Source organism: Alligator mississippiensis, chromosome 6 (genome assembly GCF_030867095.1).
Source record: "Alligator mississippiensis isolate rAllMis1 chromosome 6, rAllMis1, whole genome shotgun sequence".
NCBI classification, from domain to species: Eukaryota; Metazoa; Chordata; order Crocodylia; family Alligatoridae; genus Alligator; species Alligator mississippiensis.
In genome coordinates this window covers 98934623-98954580 of record NC_081829.1, presented here as the reverse complement: position 1 = coordinate 98954580, position 19958 = coordinate 98934623, and the positions used below count along the sequence as shown (strand labels likewise).

At 50.1% G+C, this 19958-nt stretch overlaps 1 protein-coding gene across 3 annotated transcripts in view; it reads left to right on the top strand.

The window, feature by feature from the left end:
- CNNM2 (cyclin and CBS domain divalent metal cation transport mediator 2) overlaps positions 1-19958 on the top strand; it is a 135939-nt gene that overhangs the window by 86121 nt on the left and 29860 nt on the right. For all 3 annotated transcript variants that reach the window (XM_059730204.1, XM_019485876.2, XM_059730205.1), the window contains exon 2: positions 18783-18926. In XM_059730204.1, coding sequence (XP_059586187.1) covers positions 18783-18926 — 144 coding nt within the window. The remainder of the gene's footprint in view (positions 1-18782; positions 18927-19958) is intronic.

Below are 19958 nucleotides of genomic sequence, written 5' to 3'. Positions count from 1 at the left end.
GAGCATCAGCGTGGGGGGCTTTTTAAAATGGATGTGTACTATCCAAGCACGAGCTCTCTAGGTCCTCACTGTTTCAAGAGGACGTTGAATGTTGGGTTAGACAGAGCGCCTCTAGAGATGCCTTGTGCTCCCAAATGGACATTTAAAACCAGTAGGTTGATGGTTCCTTTGGAGACCTGTTAGACCTTGTACTAGGGCTGTCTTACGCTCCGCTGAAGAGATTCGTATACCAAGGGAGAGGGTCACCAGTAATCTCCGCTCTCCAGTTCCTCCGTCCAACCTTCCCGTTGGGAGCAGCGGGGGATGTTCCTCTTGGGCACTTGCTCAAAACTATGGGACTTTGGTTGTCAAGAGGCTTTTCCTCAGGCAGTAAGGGAGGTTTTCTGGAAGGCATTTACGTGTTAGGACTCTGGCACTGTGCATCTGGCTCCGGGACACACCTGGATCCAGCTGTGTCCCAAACCAACCCTACAGGTGCCTGGATCCAGCTGCACGCTGGCATACAGAGCCACCTTGTCTGGCCCACACGGCTTCTCACGGGTCCAGAAAGGAGCTCCTTCTTGGCCAGCCAGCCTGTATGAAGCATCCAGATGCCCAGTACTTCCCCCGAGTCACACAGCACACAGGTGAGCTCAGATCGAAGCCGCTGCTTCCAGAGGGATGGCGCACCCCTGGGACGGGGGGCGAGGGGTGGGTGTGTAGCTCGGACCAGGTCCGAAAGCCCACTCTTGATTTTTCAAGTTATCCCAGGACCTTTGAAGGAGCAGCGTTCAATTGACTCTGACCTTTGGGGTTTGCAAGATCTGGATCCAAGTGTTTGAGGTTTGAGTCAGACCCTCGCCAGACCACAGATCCTATTTTGAGCATGGCTGCCCTCTGGGATTCATTCTGCCCGCCCTGCACCACTGACTCCTTGCCACGAGGAAGGGCGAGGGGGCCACGACAGCACTGCAGGCCTCGTGACATCGGAGTCCGGTCGGTCCTGGCCCCCAGCGCAGTGGCACAGGTAGCGTGACACCTGGCAGCACGTCTTTTACTGTCCTGCCTGCAGCGCTGCGTGGTCTGTGGGCATGGGTGGGTATCGCGGCCTGTGACCACACGAGGAGGGGCAGCATCGGCTCCTCTCCACCCTGGCCTTCCTCCGCCGCACATTCGTGAGTATTGCGCCTTGGGAGCTTTCACGGCAGTGATGCTGGCCCCAGCTATCGGGGCCATCGGGCTGATAACCCAGCTTGCCAACCCACCCCGGTCTTCCTCGTGGCTATGTGAAGGCCTGTGCGGTTCCACCCCAGTCCCTTGGCAGCCCGCTCGGTCCGAATCCGGAAGCTGTGGCCATCCTCGCCGAGTGCTAACGTGATTATCAGTGTCGGGATTAAAGCAGAGTCTGGGAGCAGAGCGTGGCATCAGCCCATGGAGACATGTGGCCGGCAGCGGGAGCGAGTTTTCTTTTGAAAGCCACATATTTAGATTGGAAATACTTTCTTTTGGGGGCCAAAGTGTCATTCTCAGACACTGGAGTCACTCCCTATCAGCCCCCTGAAGACTGCGTGTCTGAAGGAAGTGACAGAAATAGAGGCATTTGTTTCCAAAACAAAACCCTTTGGTCCAGAGAAAAGATACCTGCCTCTTGGGAAAGATGAGAAGGCTCCCGTCTCCCCTATCTGTCCCGGCTCAAGGTCTCTCGTCCTTTGTGCTGGACTTGTTTCCCATCGCTTATCACTTACTAGAAAAACATTCCAGCCTGTGTACGATGTTAGACCACCAAAAAAGATGAAGAGGAGATGGATGCACTGCTGCTTCTCTATTTATAGGAGGAGAGAGGCACCGAAAAAGAGATGGGAACGTTCAAAGCTTTAAATACACTGGGAGGGATGGAAAAAAAGGGCTGCGTTCATTGTCCACAGGGTCCAGGGGACTTTCTCACGGGCAGCTTGGCGGAGCCCAAGGGCATCTCACCAGCGTGGCCGGAGGGAGTCCCGTGTGAGACGAGCCCTCTCCCGCTTCTGGGCTAATGAATCTCGTTCTGGAAAGGCAGGCTGGCGGCAGCGTGCGAAGTACCGTGGCGCTCACGCTCGTGAGCCCTGGCTGTCCGGCCCTCAATTTCTCACAAACCTCACGGCTTCCTTCAGCGAGTTATCCTTGCCTTTCCTCTGTGCCCGCTCGCCATGCAGCATGCTTCCTGCTAGGCTGGCATCAGTAACCCAGGGCTTTGGATAATCTTATCTGTTTTTCTCACTTTTCTACCCTTTAGCTCTGAATGTTTCCTTTCCGGTCAGTCTTTAAATGCTTAAACATTCAAGGATATATCCGGTGACCGTGTTGGTCCGAGACAAAAAGAAATGCACAACTCTAGAGGTCTTGGTTCGGGGATGCTACCTTTTATTAGACCAACTATGAAATTGCAGATCTTGTGCGATTTCTGAGTCGGTCTAATGAAAGGTGTTGTTTCTGAACCAGGAGTTTTGCATTTCTTTTAAACATTCAGGTGTGTTCTTCGCCCCTCGGGGACACTACGCAGGCCTGACACATCCTCGTTTCTTCTCTTCTGTGCGATTCCTGCCTCACGTTGTCTTTTTGGTGTCTGCACCTTCCTTTACCACCTTTAGTACAGTTTTAGTAACAGCCCCATCTGCGGCGTCTATCCCACTGCTGTTTTATTCTCAATCCTAATTACCGGGTGAGATGCTTACTGCACAATAGCTTAATAACGCTGCGCAGTAGTGTGCTGGGCAAAACCCGTGCTAACACGCTGCCGCGCAGTGTTATTAGACTACTGCTCAGTAAGTGTCACTAAAAACCCGTGCGCCGGTGCTACTGCCTGGTGATCCAAGTAGCAAACTTAATGCTCTGTAACTACGGTGCACTAATGAATGTGTAGATGTACCCGGTGAGAAGCAGAAAAACTCCCCTTTCCGCTCCTTCGTGGCAAAGGAACTGGGGCAAAATTTGACTTAAAGGCCAAGCAGTGGGGGGGGGCCGTTATTCAAGGTTTGACCCGCCTTTGCATGCAGCTGCTGTTGTTGTTCCCACCCCAGCGGTGGGATTGGGCCCTCGCCCCGAGGCGAGGAGCTGCGCGCGTGTTGTTTTTGCGAGCACACTTGCTTCTAGTGCAACGTGTTGTTAAAAGAGCAGGAAGCGAGCAGCAGGGAGGGAAGGGATCGCTTCTTTGACGCGAGTTCTGTGCTGAGCGTAAGCCCCACGCTGGCAGCCACGGGACGGGCAGGAACTCAGCAAGCTTCAGCCTCCGGATCCGTTTGTGTCGAGCCTGTTCTGGAGGGGCCCGGTCTGCAGGAGGACAAGGATCGAGTCCTGAAGTCTCCCTTGATATTTGGATCCTGCAGCTGCCGATCAGCAGGGCGCAAATCGGGCCGGGTGTGATGGGTCAGTAATGCGCATGTTCTGCCTTTTAGGAAAACAGCTGGAAACGGCAGCTGGCAATAATTTTGGGGTCGGGTGGATTGAGACCAGGTGTAACAGAGTGATTTAAGGCACCTAAACGTGACTTCCCTCTCTTGTACCCTATTGAGGTGCCCCAATGCCGTTCAAGTCAGGGTTGTCCCCCCTGCTCCTGCTTCAAGCACTGAACGCTGTCCCTCACCGAGTCAGGAAAGCTGGTAGACTCTCTTCCTCAGCCCCCCTGCAAGATCCAGTTTTGCTGCAGTGGCTACGGGACCCGTGACCAGCTTTAAGGCCCGAGGAATTGGCCATTGCTTGTATCTAAAAAGCTTCTGAACGGTGCTGCCCATCAGGTGAGGCCCAGTTTCCAGACGACATCCAGTATCAGAACTGTCCATTTTCGCCCTCTCCCCCCACTCCCATGACACATTTCCTTGGTGCACCTTGCCTTAGGGGACAAGTGCTTCTCTGGTCTCCGTATGCGTAGGGATCTTCTTCATGTGGGGTTTTCAGGGAAACCGCAAAAACCAGCATTGTCTGCGATCACCAGGAAATATCTCATTGGCCGCGATTTCCCTGCGAAATCAACCTAAACCCCCCACAACATTTTATTCATATAATATTCATATAATAGACTGTTTTAAAATGACCTGGTACTTACCACCGTACAAAGACAACGCAACAACTGCTGCAGCTGTAGATCCTGCGATGGCTGATGACGTCCACTGCGTGAAGGCACCAGACAGCAAAGTGAATATGTTTCTCTTAGGGTTAGCATTAATTAGTATTTCTCAACTGTTGTAGGACGCTACATATAATAAAGTATGTGTTGCAATTCATATCGTAGCTTAATTTATAATTAAATTTAATATTTCTAATAATATGTTACATTATATGATATCATTTTCTCTCTGCAGAATTAGCTATTAAATGATACGGTACATGCCTCTCCGCTGACGAGGGTGAGGGGTGGGGCCGTCGGGAAATGCCCGTGAAATCGGCTATGCGTGCCACAACCAAGCTGTGAGACTTGCTTTCTCTCCCCGCGAGTTCAGTAGACCCCTGCTTATATCTTGGTTCGTACTGCACCCAACGCAGTGAGGCATGGATGCTGAGCAGGTGCTGATTAGCTGCTGTGCTGTGTAAATAGCAAAGATCCCATTTGCATTTCTCAGTCGTCTAATCCATGCCTTTTAATTGCAAGGATGCAGTTACGTTTCTGGAAACATCCTTGTTACCGGCCCCTGCCTTGTACAACCTGCTGGAGCCCTGGCCAGGAAATCCACGCCCACGGCCCTCTGCACCCAGAGCCCATCGCTGAACGTCCCAGTCACGTGGCTACTGCTGCCTCGTGGTATAACGCGCAAGGGGAATAAGTGACGCTGAAAAGCACCCCCTTGTCTCGATGCAGCAGCGCTGACTGCACGGAAACTTGGGTTTCCGTGCTCTCAAACCTCTGCTTGGGAATACTCCTCGCTCGGTATTGACCGGCTGTCTTGTAACGTTAACAGGCCCATAAATCTTCTGCATAAAGTGCACCCTTCCTGCTCGAGCCTTTTTTATTGTACAGAAAGGTTTCTGAACAGCAGGCTAGAGACTCTGAATCTCTTCCTGATGCTTTGTGTGTGCATGTGGGCCTCCGAGGTCAGTGGAAGTAGCACGCGCATGTCAAGAATGGCACAGACGTGTTGGCTAAGAGTGCCCAGCCTCACGCAGCACCGCCGCGTGACCTGTCGTCTCGGCATCTCCAGGGTCAGTGTGTCAGTCTGTCTGTTTTTAATGCCACTGGTGGGACGAGCAGTCCTTTGGTGGCAACAGCCCTGCCTGAAAGCTTGACCCGCTGATAGTGTGCATGCCGAGCAGGGCTGTACTTAGTCGGTTCTTGGGTAGGAGACGATGCAGGAAGACAAGGTGGTGGAGTCAAGTAAATTGTCTCCTCTCAGCTTTTAGAAAGGGAAAGTCCTCGGAGATGCTGTGCTGCCAGGGCTGTCGCCTGTTGAAGGAGACGTACGGGTATGGACACGCAGACAAACTGCAGCGAGTTGAAAGGGAGCAGGGACTTGCCAGGTGTGTGCTGCTCCGTGGTAAGTGGCCGTCTAGATGCCCTTACCCCGCAGTAACCGGGGCTGCATAGCTCTCGGTGAAACAGGCCTTTAGCTGCCTATCATTTTCTTCTCCCTTGCCGTGGGGTTGGATGCACAGACACCGTGGAACAGCGTGCCCCGGCTCCCTTTCAACTCGCAGTTTCTTTGTGTGCCCTTCCCTTGCTCGAAGCTCCTGACCACCGGCAGTCCTGAGACCTCGTGGCATCTCCAGGCTGCGGCTGCTAACTCAGAGCCTGCGCGCCGCTTCCCCTGCGCCCAAGCTGCCGAACCTGCTAGGTAACCGCTGTCTTTTAGCTACGGGAAGGTTATATTGCAGCGCGGGGACCTAGTAACTTATTTCACAAGTATAGCGTGCAAGGCACTTTGAGGATATATTGGGATTTGCTCAAGTACAAGATGCTGACTGGAGTGGTCATCCTCTGGCCTGTGTATATCTCCCCATTTTGATTTCCAGGAGCTACCACAGCACCTTGAAAAAGCCAGTGGGAAGGGAAGGGGACCGGGGATGACCTTAAGATCCTCACCTCACTTTAAGATCCTCACCTTTTCAGGTAACAGGTGGCCCAGGAGGACAGTGCTGTGCTAGAGACCTGAATGTGCAAAGTGCTGCTGTTCTTACGGACTGAAGGGAGGACGCCACTGTCTCTCCTTAAAGACCCTTGATCCTGATGTCGAGTAATGCCCGGTGTCCTCGTGTGGCTTCAGCTGACACGCAAGGCTCTCGGCTCAGCCCTGTTTCAAACCACTCCTTTTTGTTGGCTGTTTCAGTGTAGATTCTCCCAGTTTAAACTGGTTTGTGAACTCGCAGGCTGCCCTGCCGGTCACATTACAATGTGGGTTTGTAACGGGGCAGGACGCAGGCTTAGAAATCCAGGTGTGGTCGGCAGGTAGATATTTTCTATTTTATTTTGGAACTGAGCTGGCACTATTTATCCTTCAGGGTCTCTTCTCTTGTCCTGCGAAGGTCACTTCTGCTGATGGCCCCAGACGACTATACAACAACCTTACCGTTGCAAATGTTAGTCAGTCTTCTCCAAAATCACGTTCGTCAAAATTTCACATCCTGCGTATCACTTTGCTAGACTGAGCTGCAAGCCTAATGCTCACGAAGACGTGCGTGGTAATTGCTTGTGGATATTTGAAGACTAGCAGGGGAATGATCTCATTACAATAGTAATTGTGTGATTAGAGAGTAATAAAAAGAAACGAGGATTTCTCAGGGTGACATCTTGTATTGGGCCAGCCGTATAGTTGGGTTAGACGTTCTCCATCGGGTCTGGCAGTGCTGTGCTTGGCTTGCTCTGGCCGGACATGATGAAGTGTGACTTGCATTCGAAAGCCCGTCCAACTCTGTCCCGACAGTACAGTTGGGACAATAAAAGATATATTGCCTTAAGAGATCCTTCCCTCTTGCATAATTTCTGGACCATCACAGCTACAACATCCCTCCTATGCTACAGGTGATAAGAAAAGCGCTGAAAGGATGCTTTAGTTAAAAAATGACCGTACCTGTGTCACAAATGCTGCCGTAAACATTTTGGTTAGAATCATTTTTAAAGAAAATTAAGTTTTCATTTCTGCTTTTTTGGTTGTTTTTCTTCCTCTGAAAAAAAATTTCTCCCAGTTTTGAATGGTGAACAGCGTTTCTTCTAGCTTCTGCTGCTCTCATTTAGGGTTTGCAGTGTTGGGGATGCTAACCCTGGAGAGAGCTTCAGAAATCGCATGAAAGCCTGCACGTATGCGCACACGCACGCAGCACCTCTTTGCTCTTTAAACAAGTTCTAGGAAGGCCTTGCACGTGATCGTGCCCCTTTAAGTACAAGAAACTTCAGGTGAGTATTAGGATAGGGATCCTGCTACCGGGTTGCATCACACTCTGGAATACGCTCGCCCGGGGCAATAGGAGAAACCCTGTCGTTTGAAACATGTAATAATTGGACTGGCTGAAGGGCACGAGCTAGCGGGTTCATTGGGTCCGTTGCCCCTGATTAGCAGCTTGTAGCAGTGAATCGAGGGGCCGTGCACGTGAGTGTGAGCTCTCTTCCCATCCTCGCTCACCCAACCTGTCCTGATTGTTCCTTGCCCAGGTCTGAAATGCTCAAAAAGCAGAGGGTTCGTTTACCCGGGAACACGCAGAAAAATGCTGATTTTATACATTAAATATCACCAGGGATCCTGGTTTTCTCCGATTAAAAAAAAAAAAAAAAAAAGTTTTTAAAACTGAAAATTGGTAACCCCAAATCCGTGATTAAAATGAAACGCCACTATATAGATACTCGTGTATTAGTGGTGTTTCATTTTAACCACCGAAAAATGTGGAGATGGGGTTACTTTTTTATACACTGAAAATTGGGGATTTTTTTTAAATCTGAGAAAACCAGGATCCCTGCACATCACAAACAGGGCCCGCTGCTTCTATTGCTCCTCTGTCTTCCCTTTGTCAAAACTCCTATAAAATTTAGCAGTTAATTACAAAAAACCCCAACCCCAACAACTCCTAGTAATGTAACGATACGCAACTTCAATCCCACGGAACACAATTAGTTATAAATCTGAGGACGCGTCTATATATAAACACACAATTTTGTGCCTTTCCATATATACTCATGTTTCTATATATACCCGTAAAATAGCTTTTATAGGAATATTTAAAAATATTTGTCACATTTTGCAGCGTGTTTTATGGTGGGAAACTGTAATCGGAAAAAATGCATTTAGTTCTTGTGGGACAGTAAGGTAAAATAGCTACTTGTGTGAACGGGATCTTTTTTTAGACGCAGGCGCTACAGAAATAGCTAGGAGATAGCCCCAATGTGAACTCCGAATGCGTTTCCTTTTTGCCAGGATTCGCTGGTGTTTGTGTAACCCTTGTAAGGACAGCAATACCGACCCGCGAACTTTCACCGGGCCGGGAACGGGACCTTTTCGGCATGCGCCGACCTTAACCCAGCTATTGTTCTCTCGGCCTCTCCGACCTCTCTGCCTGTAGGGGAAAGGCACGAGATCCTCCTCCGCTCTTGTCCCCCGGTCCAAATGGATGGCAGCTGGACGTTATTCAGCTTGCACAACGGGGCTTCAGTTTTTAATAGTGTCTGAATAACCGTTTTTAATCACGGCTTATCGTGCAGAGGGTCGTTCTGTGGGTTTGCTGCCGCAGGGATGGGGCAGAACGGGCAGCTGGCCGCTCCACAGCAGGGACCGGGTTTCAAAGGGTGGCTTGATCCAGCGAAAGGTTGCCGACCCCCAGTCTACAGTATCCGGCCCCCTTTTATACCACACGGTGCTCAGTTCTGCGCTCCAGACCTGCGCCGGCCAGAGGTGCGATCCCCGATCGTCGGAGCCGTGCCAGCTGCAGCCTGCAGCGTGGGCACTGTTCTCCTGGCTACGCTGCAGTTTGGTGGCTGTATCTTGCCTTGCCCTGAGAGCAGGGCTTGCCACGCTGCTGCCTCCTGCAACTTCGGAGGAGATGCATCCACTCCTAACGGCGCTGCGTCAGGATAGTATACCAGTCTCCCTGTACCTAACTGAACACCCTTGAGGGCCAAAGCAGCCTCAGGGGGACGGGTCCTCTTAACACAACTTCTGCCTTAGATTTGCTTATTCTTTGCTGCATTTAGGCCAGTTTGTGCAGGAGAAATTACCGACCCCGTCGGTTTCTAGCTCCAGCTGAATGCAATATTGCACTCCTCGCCACGGGACAGAAGACCTGAGGGCTGTCTGTAGGCAGGAGTGCAGCTTCATATCCCTGATAAAAATGGCCTGGTGTCAGCTCCTGTGAGTTCAGACTTGGTTTCAAGCCCTGGCCCTATAGGCATTGCTGTTCCCTTCAGTAGAAGTAAGATGGGACACTTGTAAAGACCCACAAACTAACTGGCAGGAGCCAGTCGATCCGGACATTTGTCCTCTGGTATCGACTAAAGCATTAAGACTAAAAATGATCCTTATAAATTCAAAAGACAACTCTAAGGACACAGCATGCTGTTTGCCTTTGGTCCAGTACTTCCACTGGGGTTGGTAGCTACTTAGCCAGCTTTGAGCTATGCATCTAAGTTGCTGAATGCTGAAACTAAATTTATTATTTAATGTCCAGCCACAACCTCAGGCTGCTTTTAAGTCTTCCTCTTTAAAATGTCTTCAGTGTGCAGTAGCTAAACTTTTCCTTTCTCCCTTTGTTCCTCAAACAGAGCACTTCTGATATAGGCATGACGGTGCCCCCAGCAAACAGAAATTTGAGAGTTGTCCCTTTCTGAATTTTAAATGCAGGACACGGGTATAAGGATCCCTGTTCAAGAGAGCACAGCGTGGTTTGGACCTGGGAAAAGTTCTTCTTGACACCGTCATTGGGTGGACTTTTCAGGCACTTGCATACACATGTGTATATACAGCTGTACTCACTTCTACACCATACAAATGAACAAGTAAAATAGTCTGGGATATCCCCAGCTACTGGAAAAACGAGGGGTTTGTAAACTCTCCAGCTCACGGTCTTTTGGGATGGTGTAGTTAGACGCGGGGCTGCAGTTAGAGGCAGGCACCGTGTTAAGAGACCGTCTGCGGGTGCAGGCACAGACTGGTCAAAGGCTCGAGTGGCTTGGTGGAAGATGGTGATGTGACTCGTTGAGAGAGCCCTGTTAGTCTGAAGTCAAGTAGAAGGCAGGGTAGATATGCACCTTAGAAACTACCCGAAGTAGGTGGTATCTTCACCCAGGGTGATCAGTTTTGGTGACTCTATTGTTGGTTTTCTCTAAGAGGCACTAATTTTGGTGGGTGATATCTCTTATTGGACCAACTGCATGGTTGGGTCTCCTCTCGGGTGGCCAAAGCTTAATGGCCTTGCTGTTGAGACCAGCAAGTGGCTTGCAAGCTGCACTTACTTCTTCCTCCAGGGTCTCTGGACAGGTCAGATGCTCAGCCCATCTCGGGGCCGTGCAGTTTAGTCCAGCCACAGTTAGGTTAGGTCCTCGTTAACGAGCATCGACTCTGAAACATCCCGTTTCAAAGGAGCAGCTGGAAAAAACCTGTAGCTTTGCACACTGGGGAGACGGACATAGTGACTGCCTCCTTCCTAGAAGCATTTGGATGCGTGAGACAAGTTTTCAAGAGACTAGCGTGGGCCTATCTGAGTGAAAAGATCTGGAGATGCCATCGTGCCACCAGGTTACTTGCATGGTCTATAAATAAACCTACTTGAAACCAAACCAGTCACTCAACATTCATCCATCAGCAGTGGTCAAATATAGACGCTAATGATCAGTGCTGTCATGCTGCTTTCAAACAGGACCTCTTGCAGCAATCTTTCTACTTCTGGAGCTGTGATTTCTAAGTTTGGGCTGTAAACCAAGCAGCGAAATCTGGAATCTGCTCTGAAATAGGTTTGAAAGTCCTGTTTTTCTGGCAAGATGAAATCCACAAAAGAGATTTGTTGCCTGCGGCCGTGTTCTCATAGGTGCTGTTGTCCTTGCGTCTCTTAGCTTGTGAAGCAGCAGGGTGTTTGGTTTCCCAGATCTCCAGCTCTTCCAAATCTACAGGCCTTCGTTTTCCTCGCCCTTCTCAAAGGACCAGTGCTTAGATGTTTTAAGTGATGTTTAGCTGTTTTAAATGAGTTTTTCTCTTTTGCATAGACAATCATTTCAGTCCACAGGGGTTTTTGGTGAGCACCAGAGCTGTCCCGGCACCAAGAAGTCACTGGTCCCTAGGTGAAGAGCATGGGCACACATCCGCCTTAAGCATGGTAAGCTGGAGTCTGAATTCACAGCTCGTCAGCCACTCCCTGCTAGCTGCTCGTGTGCACGGGAAGTCTTACCCCACGTTAAATGCAAGGAGCTTTAGCTCACTTTCATTAAGGAGCAAGTTCCTCGTGTTTCCTGGGAGATGGGATCGGTATTTCCCAAGAAGCAGCTGATTGACTGTAGATTCCCACTCTGGATTACCTTGCAGGCATTTGTTCATGGGCTGAACCCAAAAATTAAGTTGGCAGAAACTGCACCTAAGAAAGAGAGGTGGTGGCTGGTGGGGTAGGGAAGTGGCTGGGAAGAACTTGCTTGTGTTATGTTTCCCCTAACGAGTGTTATCTAGTCTGCAGTCTTGGGTCCGTCTGGACTCCTTGCTCCTGCAGGCACCCAAAGGCCTGCAACTCCTACAAGCATCCCCTTCCGCCTATGGCCAGACGACAGCGTCCCCACCTTTCCCTGTCATCGGGCCACAGTGGTCCAGGCATCTGCAACAGCTGCTGCTTGATCCTTGCGGTTCATTACATCGAAGACCAGGACTGACCTGGCTGCATTTCTAGTGGGAGGGAAGCTATCAGGAAAATTGATTTTTTTTTTTTTTTTTTTTTTTACTGCTTTTTGTTTTGCGATTGCTGCGGTGACTTCCAACTACCTAGATAGATCCTGAGGGATCCTCTCTCCATTTATGAAGACGGCTTGAAATGCATTTTTACCGGTAAATGATCACAGCACTTGGCATTTTATTATATGTTGCATAAATGTAGACATGCAGCGTTGTCGCAAGGAAGACCCCCATATCGTCCTGCCCCTGGTTGGGGCCACTGAGCTAAATTGGGAGCAAGGCTGTTAAAGTTAGTGGAGGAATAGCCAAGCTGTAACCAGCCTGTTGCCCTCTTGTAGCCTTCTCTGATGCTCTGCGGGGACTTACATTTTTGCAATGAAAGATTGAAACGGTCTTAACAGGGTGTCTGGTCCCAGTTTTAGATTTTGAGCTCTTTTTAAAAAAAACCAAAACCTGATCCTTCTCTGAATGAGCGTGTTTCAATCAAAGTTGCTTTCTGCCTTTTAGTAAGTGCTGCTTCGTTTTAAACATCCCCACGTACAGCCCGTAGCCCGGATGATGCTACCTGAAGCAGTGCGTGCAACTCTGAAGGTGCAGCGGGCCCATCTGCTCCGTGTGAGACTAGCAAAGCAAATTGCATCGTTAAACCTGAGTGCTGATGAGAGAAGATATTTCTGGGAACACGGACCCCCCCCTTCCCATCATCACCCGCACACCGAAGACGCTGGTCTTCCCTTTCAGCTTACTCACGTTGCTCTCAGCACTAGTTATGTCCCTATGTAAGCATGGTGGCCTCGGCTAACCTTGTCCTAAAGTCTTCCGTGCCTCTAGTCCTTTACCATGCTAGGGTTTTAAAATGCAGCGGCATCACGGATGCGGGGATGCAGTCCCATCTCTGCTACCCCAGCATCCGGGCTGCTTCGTGCCGGGCCAGGCTCACGAGCGTCTCCGGACCCGCTTGCTTTTATTCTCCTGTAGGTCTGGCGCTGGCGAAAGGGGTCGGCCTGTTTGGATCGACAGGAGGAGCCTACGAAAAGCGACCCGTGTTCCCCTTCCAAAGGTGGGGCCTGCAAAACCCAAAGCACAGGGGCAAAAAGGGGAAGAGAAGGGGGCACAGAGCAGAGAGCCCCAAATAACACCTGCTGCTCTGGGGGCCTCAAGGTGGCTATCTCCTAAATCCCTCCAATTTAGTTAGTCTGTAAGGTGCAATCTGCCCTGTCTTCTGTGTCCCAAATGCAGGAGTCGAGCAGGGGCTAGAAAATTGCCTTCCTTAGACAGGCCCCTGTCACCCGCTCCGTTCTGCCCCGGGTTTCCTTGCAGCGTCTCCCTTGGGGAGTGAAATCCTGCGTTCGAGCGCATACTCCACAGCATCTTTGCTGCAGGTTTAGCAACAACCTAGCGTCTCGTGCCCCCCCTGCCGGCTGCATTTCCTCTAGCAAATGGCTGCAGCCGGTCCCAGAAGGGCTGCGCACGGCAGGGAGAGCCGGTCTCGCACACACCGGGAAGCCGCAGCACTCGCACGCGTCCTTTTTAGGGAGCTCGGATACCAAGGGAAGCATTTGCACGCACTGGGCACGGAAGGGGTGAATCTGCAGGGAATTACGAAGTCGGTCTTAGGAGCCATCCAGAAGGGCCAGGCTCATCCTCATCAGGGAGCTAAGTAACGCTCGAGCGTGTCTCTCAGATTGGCCAGGCCGACTTGAACTATGACCAAAAATGACTTCACTGCTCCGTGGTTGTTTGCCCTGAAATTTTATCTGGATTTTTTTCCTCCTCTGTTAGCCAAAACACTGATAGGTCTCTCTCCAGACTCAATATTTTCCCTTACCAAACTCGCCGGCCCTTGTCTGTGCTTTTGTTAGCTTCGTTCTTCCGACGATATTTCAAATTCCTCGCCTGTTTCTCAATTCCGGCCGTCGGCGCGGCGAGAGCATCTCCTGCGGCTGCAGACGCGCCCCGCTCCCACCCAGCGGTCTCGCCGGGGTGGCTCCTCGACGCCTGGCCGGAGAGCGCTTTGCTCTTGGGGGAACTTTCCCCCTCTCCCTCGAGCCTTGTTCTGTGTTTTGGTCTCGGGCTCAGGACCCGGCAGGATACAAGCTGGGCGCCAGCTGTAGGAGGCTGGGAGACGTGGGGTGTAAGAGCCCGCTGCTGCTGCTGGCAACCCACGCCGGTGCTGAACGGGTTTTGAACAGCCGCGGGGCGCAGGGTAGTCCGTCCTGGGTGGAGGGTGGGCACGACTGGCACACCACTTAAGTTTTTCCTTTTTTGGTTTCACCCACTCCCTTGGCAGATCATTCCAGTATTTTAAAGCTCTTTCTGGAGGTACTTGCTCAGGTGAAGGTGTTTTGAAGTGTGTTAAACTATGCAGCCAATCTAAAACTGATTTTTTTTTTTTTTCTTTTTCTCATTGTTAACATAATGTAAAACTCTCTGTCCCGAGATACAGGCGAAGACATTAGGATGTGTGACACGGTCGTGCAGTCAGGAAGTTAGGGAAGGCTTTCAGAGGTGCAGGTAGGTAGGGTTGTCCACCTTGGCTCGCTCGGATTGGGATGGGGGGCAGCTGGATCCCCGTCATATGCACTCGTGGAAAATCTCCTTCTCACGGGGATAAATTGCCCTGGAAGAATTTAAATGTTTGAGATTCAGAGCAGCCCTGATGGCGAGTGGTCTGGGGTTGGGGAAGTTTCCAGCACAGGTGTGCAGCGGTACCGTGGTGTAACGGGTTGGTCCCTGTGGTAATTGGCTACTACCTTGATCAGACTGGATTAAATCCAGAGTCTGGAACAGACTTCCCCCAGAAGTGGTGCAAGCACCGACTCTGGACACCTTCGAGAAACACTTGGATGCTCATCTTGGTGGGGTGATCTGACCCCTGCCGACTTCCTGCCCCTGGGGCGGGGGGCTGGACCCGGTGGTCTTGCAAGGTCCCTTCCAGCCCTGACGTCTCTGAAATCCAGCTATTGCTCTGACCCACCATAGTAGTGCCTATGCTGCGGCCCAAAGCAAATGAAAACACTCAAAGGAAACTAAAGTGGAAGGAGGTCGTTGGCTATCTGGGTGTGGGAAATGCACACGGAGATACAAAGCGGGCAAACCCGCAGCCCCTGCAGAAGGAAGGGCATTTCAGATGATCTTCCCGTCATGTTAGCGTCTTGTGCTGACAGCTCTGCGCGGTGGGAACCCAGAACGAAATGGGGGAGGCCTCCCTCGTGGCCCAATTATTTCCTGAAAGCCATCGTTTGTGTTAAAGCTGTTTGCGTTTGTGGTCGCAGTGCTATAAATGGCTGCTGCGCGGGCCAGCCACGAGGGTCTGTGGCACTGGGTCGCGTGCTAAAGCGTGCTGCCCATATCCAGTTCCTTGAAGGCTCTCTGTAGGCTCACGGATATACCTTGGCCTTTCAGCCCTGCGCCTTCTTGATTGCTAACTATCTTTATTAAATTGAAGGCAGAAAATGAGCTGCTGCCAAACCGTGGTAGTGCTGTCGTGTTTCGGCACCGTACAGTCTCCAACAATAGGATTAGATTGGATTTACCCCGGAGCTCTGTTCTGGGTCCGTTGCAACCCTTGGGTATAACTGAATAATTTAGCATTCAACACATTAATTTTTTAAGGTTCTGGATGAACCTTTGTTCTTGGAAGAATTAAGAGGGGCTGTTGCATTTATTACTGCCTTTATAGGTGGGGAAACTGAGGCAGAGAGGTATGTGTCTTAAGGCTACAAAGAGAGCCCGTAAACGCGAGAGCTGAAACGTCTTATTTTTCCAGGAGGGTGTTTCGGACGCACCTCGCTCGAGGCCTGATGCGAATCGGTCTCGCTAGACTGACACTTAAAATGGGCAGTTACAAAAAATGAATGAGGCAGACGCGTGGCGACTCACTGTCGTGGGAAAGGGATCTTGGGGGCCTTTAAGGAAGGTGAAAGGAAGCCATCTGAGTGTTTTTCAAGACATTTGCTGCATGAATTGCACAACTTTGTTCTTGTTCTTAAAATGCGACCCCAGTCACCGGGGTTGTCAGGTGTTGCACAAGAATCCCTGGCATTCGCTACCTGCTTCTGGGATTTGCAGATTTGACTTCTTAGCATCATGAGCTGCCCTGGTAGTTGTCCCGTGGAATGACGGCTAAGGGGACTGACAAAAGTCATTTGCCTGATGCAGACGCTAATAAACCTGGAGATCATTTTTACTTTTGGAGAATCTATAAAAAAATGGCCTGTGAATTGGGGGAAAAAATCTGGCCACGTGCCTTACCTTCCTTTTGTTGCACAAAGGAGGCGTGGGGATTCTCCTGTAGCCTTTTTGCCCTACTTCTTAATTTTTTTAACGTGAACTGTAGCCCAAAAGAGACTACCTGGACAACGAATTGAAACGATAACACCACAGAAGTCAAGAAAATGCAAGCTGAGAAGGAAAGGGATATTTAGCCCAACTGGTTTAGGTTTTACGTGTTGACTTTTTTATAATGGTTTGGGTATAGCTTGATTAGCGCCTGTTGTATTTCAGCGATTCTCATATCTGGGGTAAAGACTGTCTGCTCCAGATGGAAGGAATCGGTGTAAAGAATAACCGGAAGGGTTACAACTTGCGATACACGTGACCGGCAAAAAGTCCACCAGCCTTTAAAATCACGGAGGGCCAGTCCTGACATTTTTCTCAGGCCAAACAATAAAACATGAGAGAACGCACAAATACTTCCAGCCTTGTTTTTGTGTTGTAGAAATGTAAAGCAGGGCGGAAACCCGTTTAAAAACATCCTTTTGCGTTCACTGTTTAAGATGGGTTGCCTAATAAATGATTGTCAGTACAGAGTCACTGGTAATCGCTGGTAGGTTTTGCTGGTATTGCTAATAATGATCATTCAAATCTTATTTTTACTTTGAAAGGTAAAATCATCTCACCCGGTTCAACTGTCTTCTGAAACAGAGTCAACATGGAGGAGGCTATATAATTAATTTAGAGTCAAACTGAATCATTAGGTGCAGGAGTTTGGGGAAGAAACCTTGCTTATTAATGAAGACTAGAACTGATTTTTCGGCACAAACGTCGCACGCTCGATAGAGCCGTCCTGGGAGGTGATAGGAATAACTTCTTAGAGAAGACTGATGTCTTCTGGTTTGCAAATTAAGCATATTTGTGTCAGGGCAAACTCAAAGTCACCTTGATTTGGCATGGTTTGGCTACGCCGTCTGCCATTTTCTCCGAAAATATACAGCCTAGCACTTGCACAGTTTCTCCTCGCGAGTCACGTCTTCATTAGCGATCAGCGAGTAGAGCAAAGAGAGGCTAGAGAGAGCGTGAAGTCGCACCAGGGACATGCACAAGAAAGAGAGAAATGCTGGAAAAAGTAAGAAGTTGGTGAGAAGCCTTCAGTTGACTGAGAATGTGGATCCTTTAAAAGCACAAATCATCCTTGGAGCGACTCGCTGTAGAATAAGGTCCCTTCAAGATAAGACTCATTGGTGCTGTGGAGCTGGTATTTAAAGTATGTCCATCTGCATCTAAACGAGTAGCTCCAAGACAATCAGATTATGCAGTAGTTACTTTGGTGAGAATATCGCCTAAGTGGAATGGAAACTTCATTTTGAGTCTAATATTAGACCCTGCTTTGGAAAATTCCTTTTAAATGATCACAAGCTGGGAATAGCAAAAGAATTTAACTTTCGACAGACAGCATTCACCAAGAATTTGTTTTTAACTGCTTATGTTGGGTCCCTGGGAAAGCAGATGTGGAAACCTTACCGAAGTGAATTGACTTGACCTGATGCAATGTTTATGTCAGTCGTTGATACGTTTTCCTCCCTGGTCTAATTTGTTCAAGATCTTTTCATTCTTTGAGCATGAGCGAGCCCGGGTTGGAATAGTTTGAATGTCTCTTAGTCTAATAATCCGAGTCTTCGTGCATCCAGACGTTATTGCCTATAAAGGGGTCTGAGCGGTGGAAACAAAGCTGAACGATTTTGGTTCCGTTTTGTGGGTTTTCAGTCCACGGGGTCGGTGCTGGGTTTTGGGACCAGAAGAGGACGGCTCAGTAAGTGGTTGACTGAGGGCTGGATCCTGGTCCACCTCTTCGCCTCCTAAGGGCTTTGGAGGTGTTTATATGCGAGTTATTCCCCCCCTGCTCAAGTTCTGCAATGACTTTTTTTCCACGGTCTCCCTGGGCCTGGGGCAGGTGGAGTAGGATCCTCATAGGCGCAATCGCACCTGGCTGTGCCTGGAAGTTGAGGCCAGTTGTACCTGCTCCTCACCATACTTTTCATCCGCTTGCTCAGTGGGGGAGTGCGGGGCCTGTTGGACCTGCCGTCCAAAACGCTTTTCTTCGGCGTTGCGCAGGTAGCAGGGTTTTAACGAAGACTGTGGGAGCTGGCTACCAAGGGTACTTTATAATTGGCGACTAATTGGCCTTCTAATTACTCTGTGAGCTGGAACAATACGGTAGGCAGCAGAGAAGATCCTTATAGCCATTGATCACATCTGACGCATCTTCAGAGCTGCTAGCATCCCTCCTCCCCGTCATGACAGCAGTCAAAGGGGTGTTTTCACCTTGAAAGCGTTTAGTTCGCCGAATCCGAAATCCTCGGTCTTCTGGTAGGAGTCCTTTTGGGCGTCCGAGCCAGAGGGGGTATGGAGGTGGTTGGAGCAGGGGAGCGCAACACCTGCCCGCTGCCTCCTCCGCTGGGGCGTTGCCATGATGGAGCCCGAGGAAGAGCTCACGTGGTGGCTCCTTCCATGGTGGCTAGTGTGCGAGATGGGAAGTGAAAACAGTGCGGTGGACTTGGTAACACGTTGACTAGTCGACAGACCAAGGGCAGGACATGCGACGTGCCCCCGTCCGTGGTCCTCTCCGGTAATCTAAGCAAGCGGTTGTATGCCATTTTCTGACCCTTGGTCCCGTCTTCTCGTGACAGTCTCTGGTGCTTGCTTGCATGTATTTCTGCCCTAACTCCTTACCTCCCTGTCTAAAGCGACCGTGTCCGTCTCTCCCGGCAGGCAAATCCCACCTGGCCATAGTCCAGCGAGTAAACAACGAAGGGGAAGGAGACCCGTTTTATGAAGTTCTGGGAATCGTCACGTTAGAAGATGTGATCGAAGAAATCATCAAGTCGGAGATTCTCGATGAGACTGACCTGTACAGTGAGTAGACGTATTCGAGTAGACGTATTCGTGCTTTGGCTTCGGATATCGGAGCAGATTTTTCCGACTGCTCTTCTCTGAGCTGCTGTGGTTTGGTAGATGTAATATGCTGCTAGAGAAGGTCAAATTACCCAGTAGTCCATATCCATTTTATCCATTTTGATTTCTGTAACATGGCCACCTCTGTACGTGACCTTACGACTTAGGATGTTATTTTTATGGATTTGTTCAGTCTTAAAGGGTTTTACACGAGCACATTTCCAGCTCAGGTTCTCTTCTGATTTTCCCTGCCGCAAACAGCCTTGCTGTAGCTCTCAAGATGGCCTTCTTTTCCCCCTAAATTATGAACCTGTTACCACTGAAGGCCCACAGTGGCATTGCCATGCTTTGGCTGAGGATGCGTTCTCTTTAGAGCCAGTCTCTGACCCTCAGCTGGAGGAAAGGCAGGAGTTGCACAGTACTTCCTTCCCTTAGAGACTGAATAAATGCAGTGTTTTAAATTATTCCTCCCTGCTCTACTGCATACGGTTCCTTTGACACCTTAATGGTCGTGTGCTTAAGAAGGACCATGGCATGCTTCGAACTCTGCCTGAGCCCCAGTAGGTCTGGGTTCCCTTCCCAGCTGCATCTAACTATGTGTGCCTTGGACCAGTTAAGTGACCTCTCGGCTGCCATTCCTATCTCTGGATCTCGGGTACGGCCCCCCGATTCCTTTTTCTCACCCCTTGATCCGTCTTACCTGTTCTTAAAACTCCTGGCAGGCAGTGTTATTCGCTGTGCATGTACAGTGCTTAGCGCATTGAGCCCTCTAAGGCTACGTACAGACAGTCAAAAAGCCTGAGGCTGAATCAGTTCAAACTAAGCAGCTTCCTCTAAGCCGCGTAGGTTGAACCGATAGCCAACCGAACTGACGTTCAGCTTTCAGTTGGGAAAGGCAGATGGAGGCCTGCACTGCCAGAGCACGTCTCCTAGCCTGCTGGCCATTGCCAGCCCAGCCAGGTGTCCCCAAATCCCTGCTCTGTCCTCCCACAG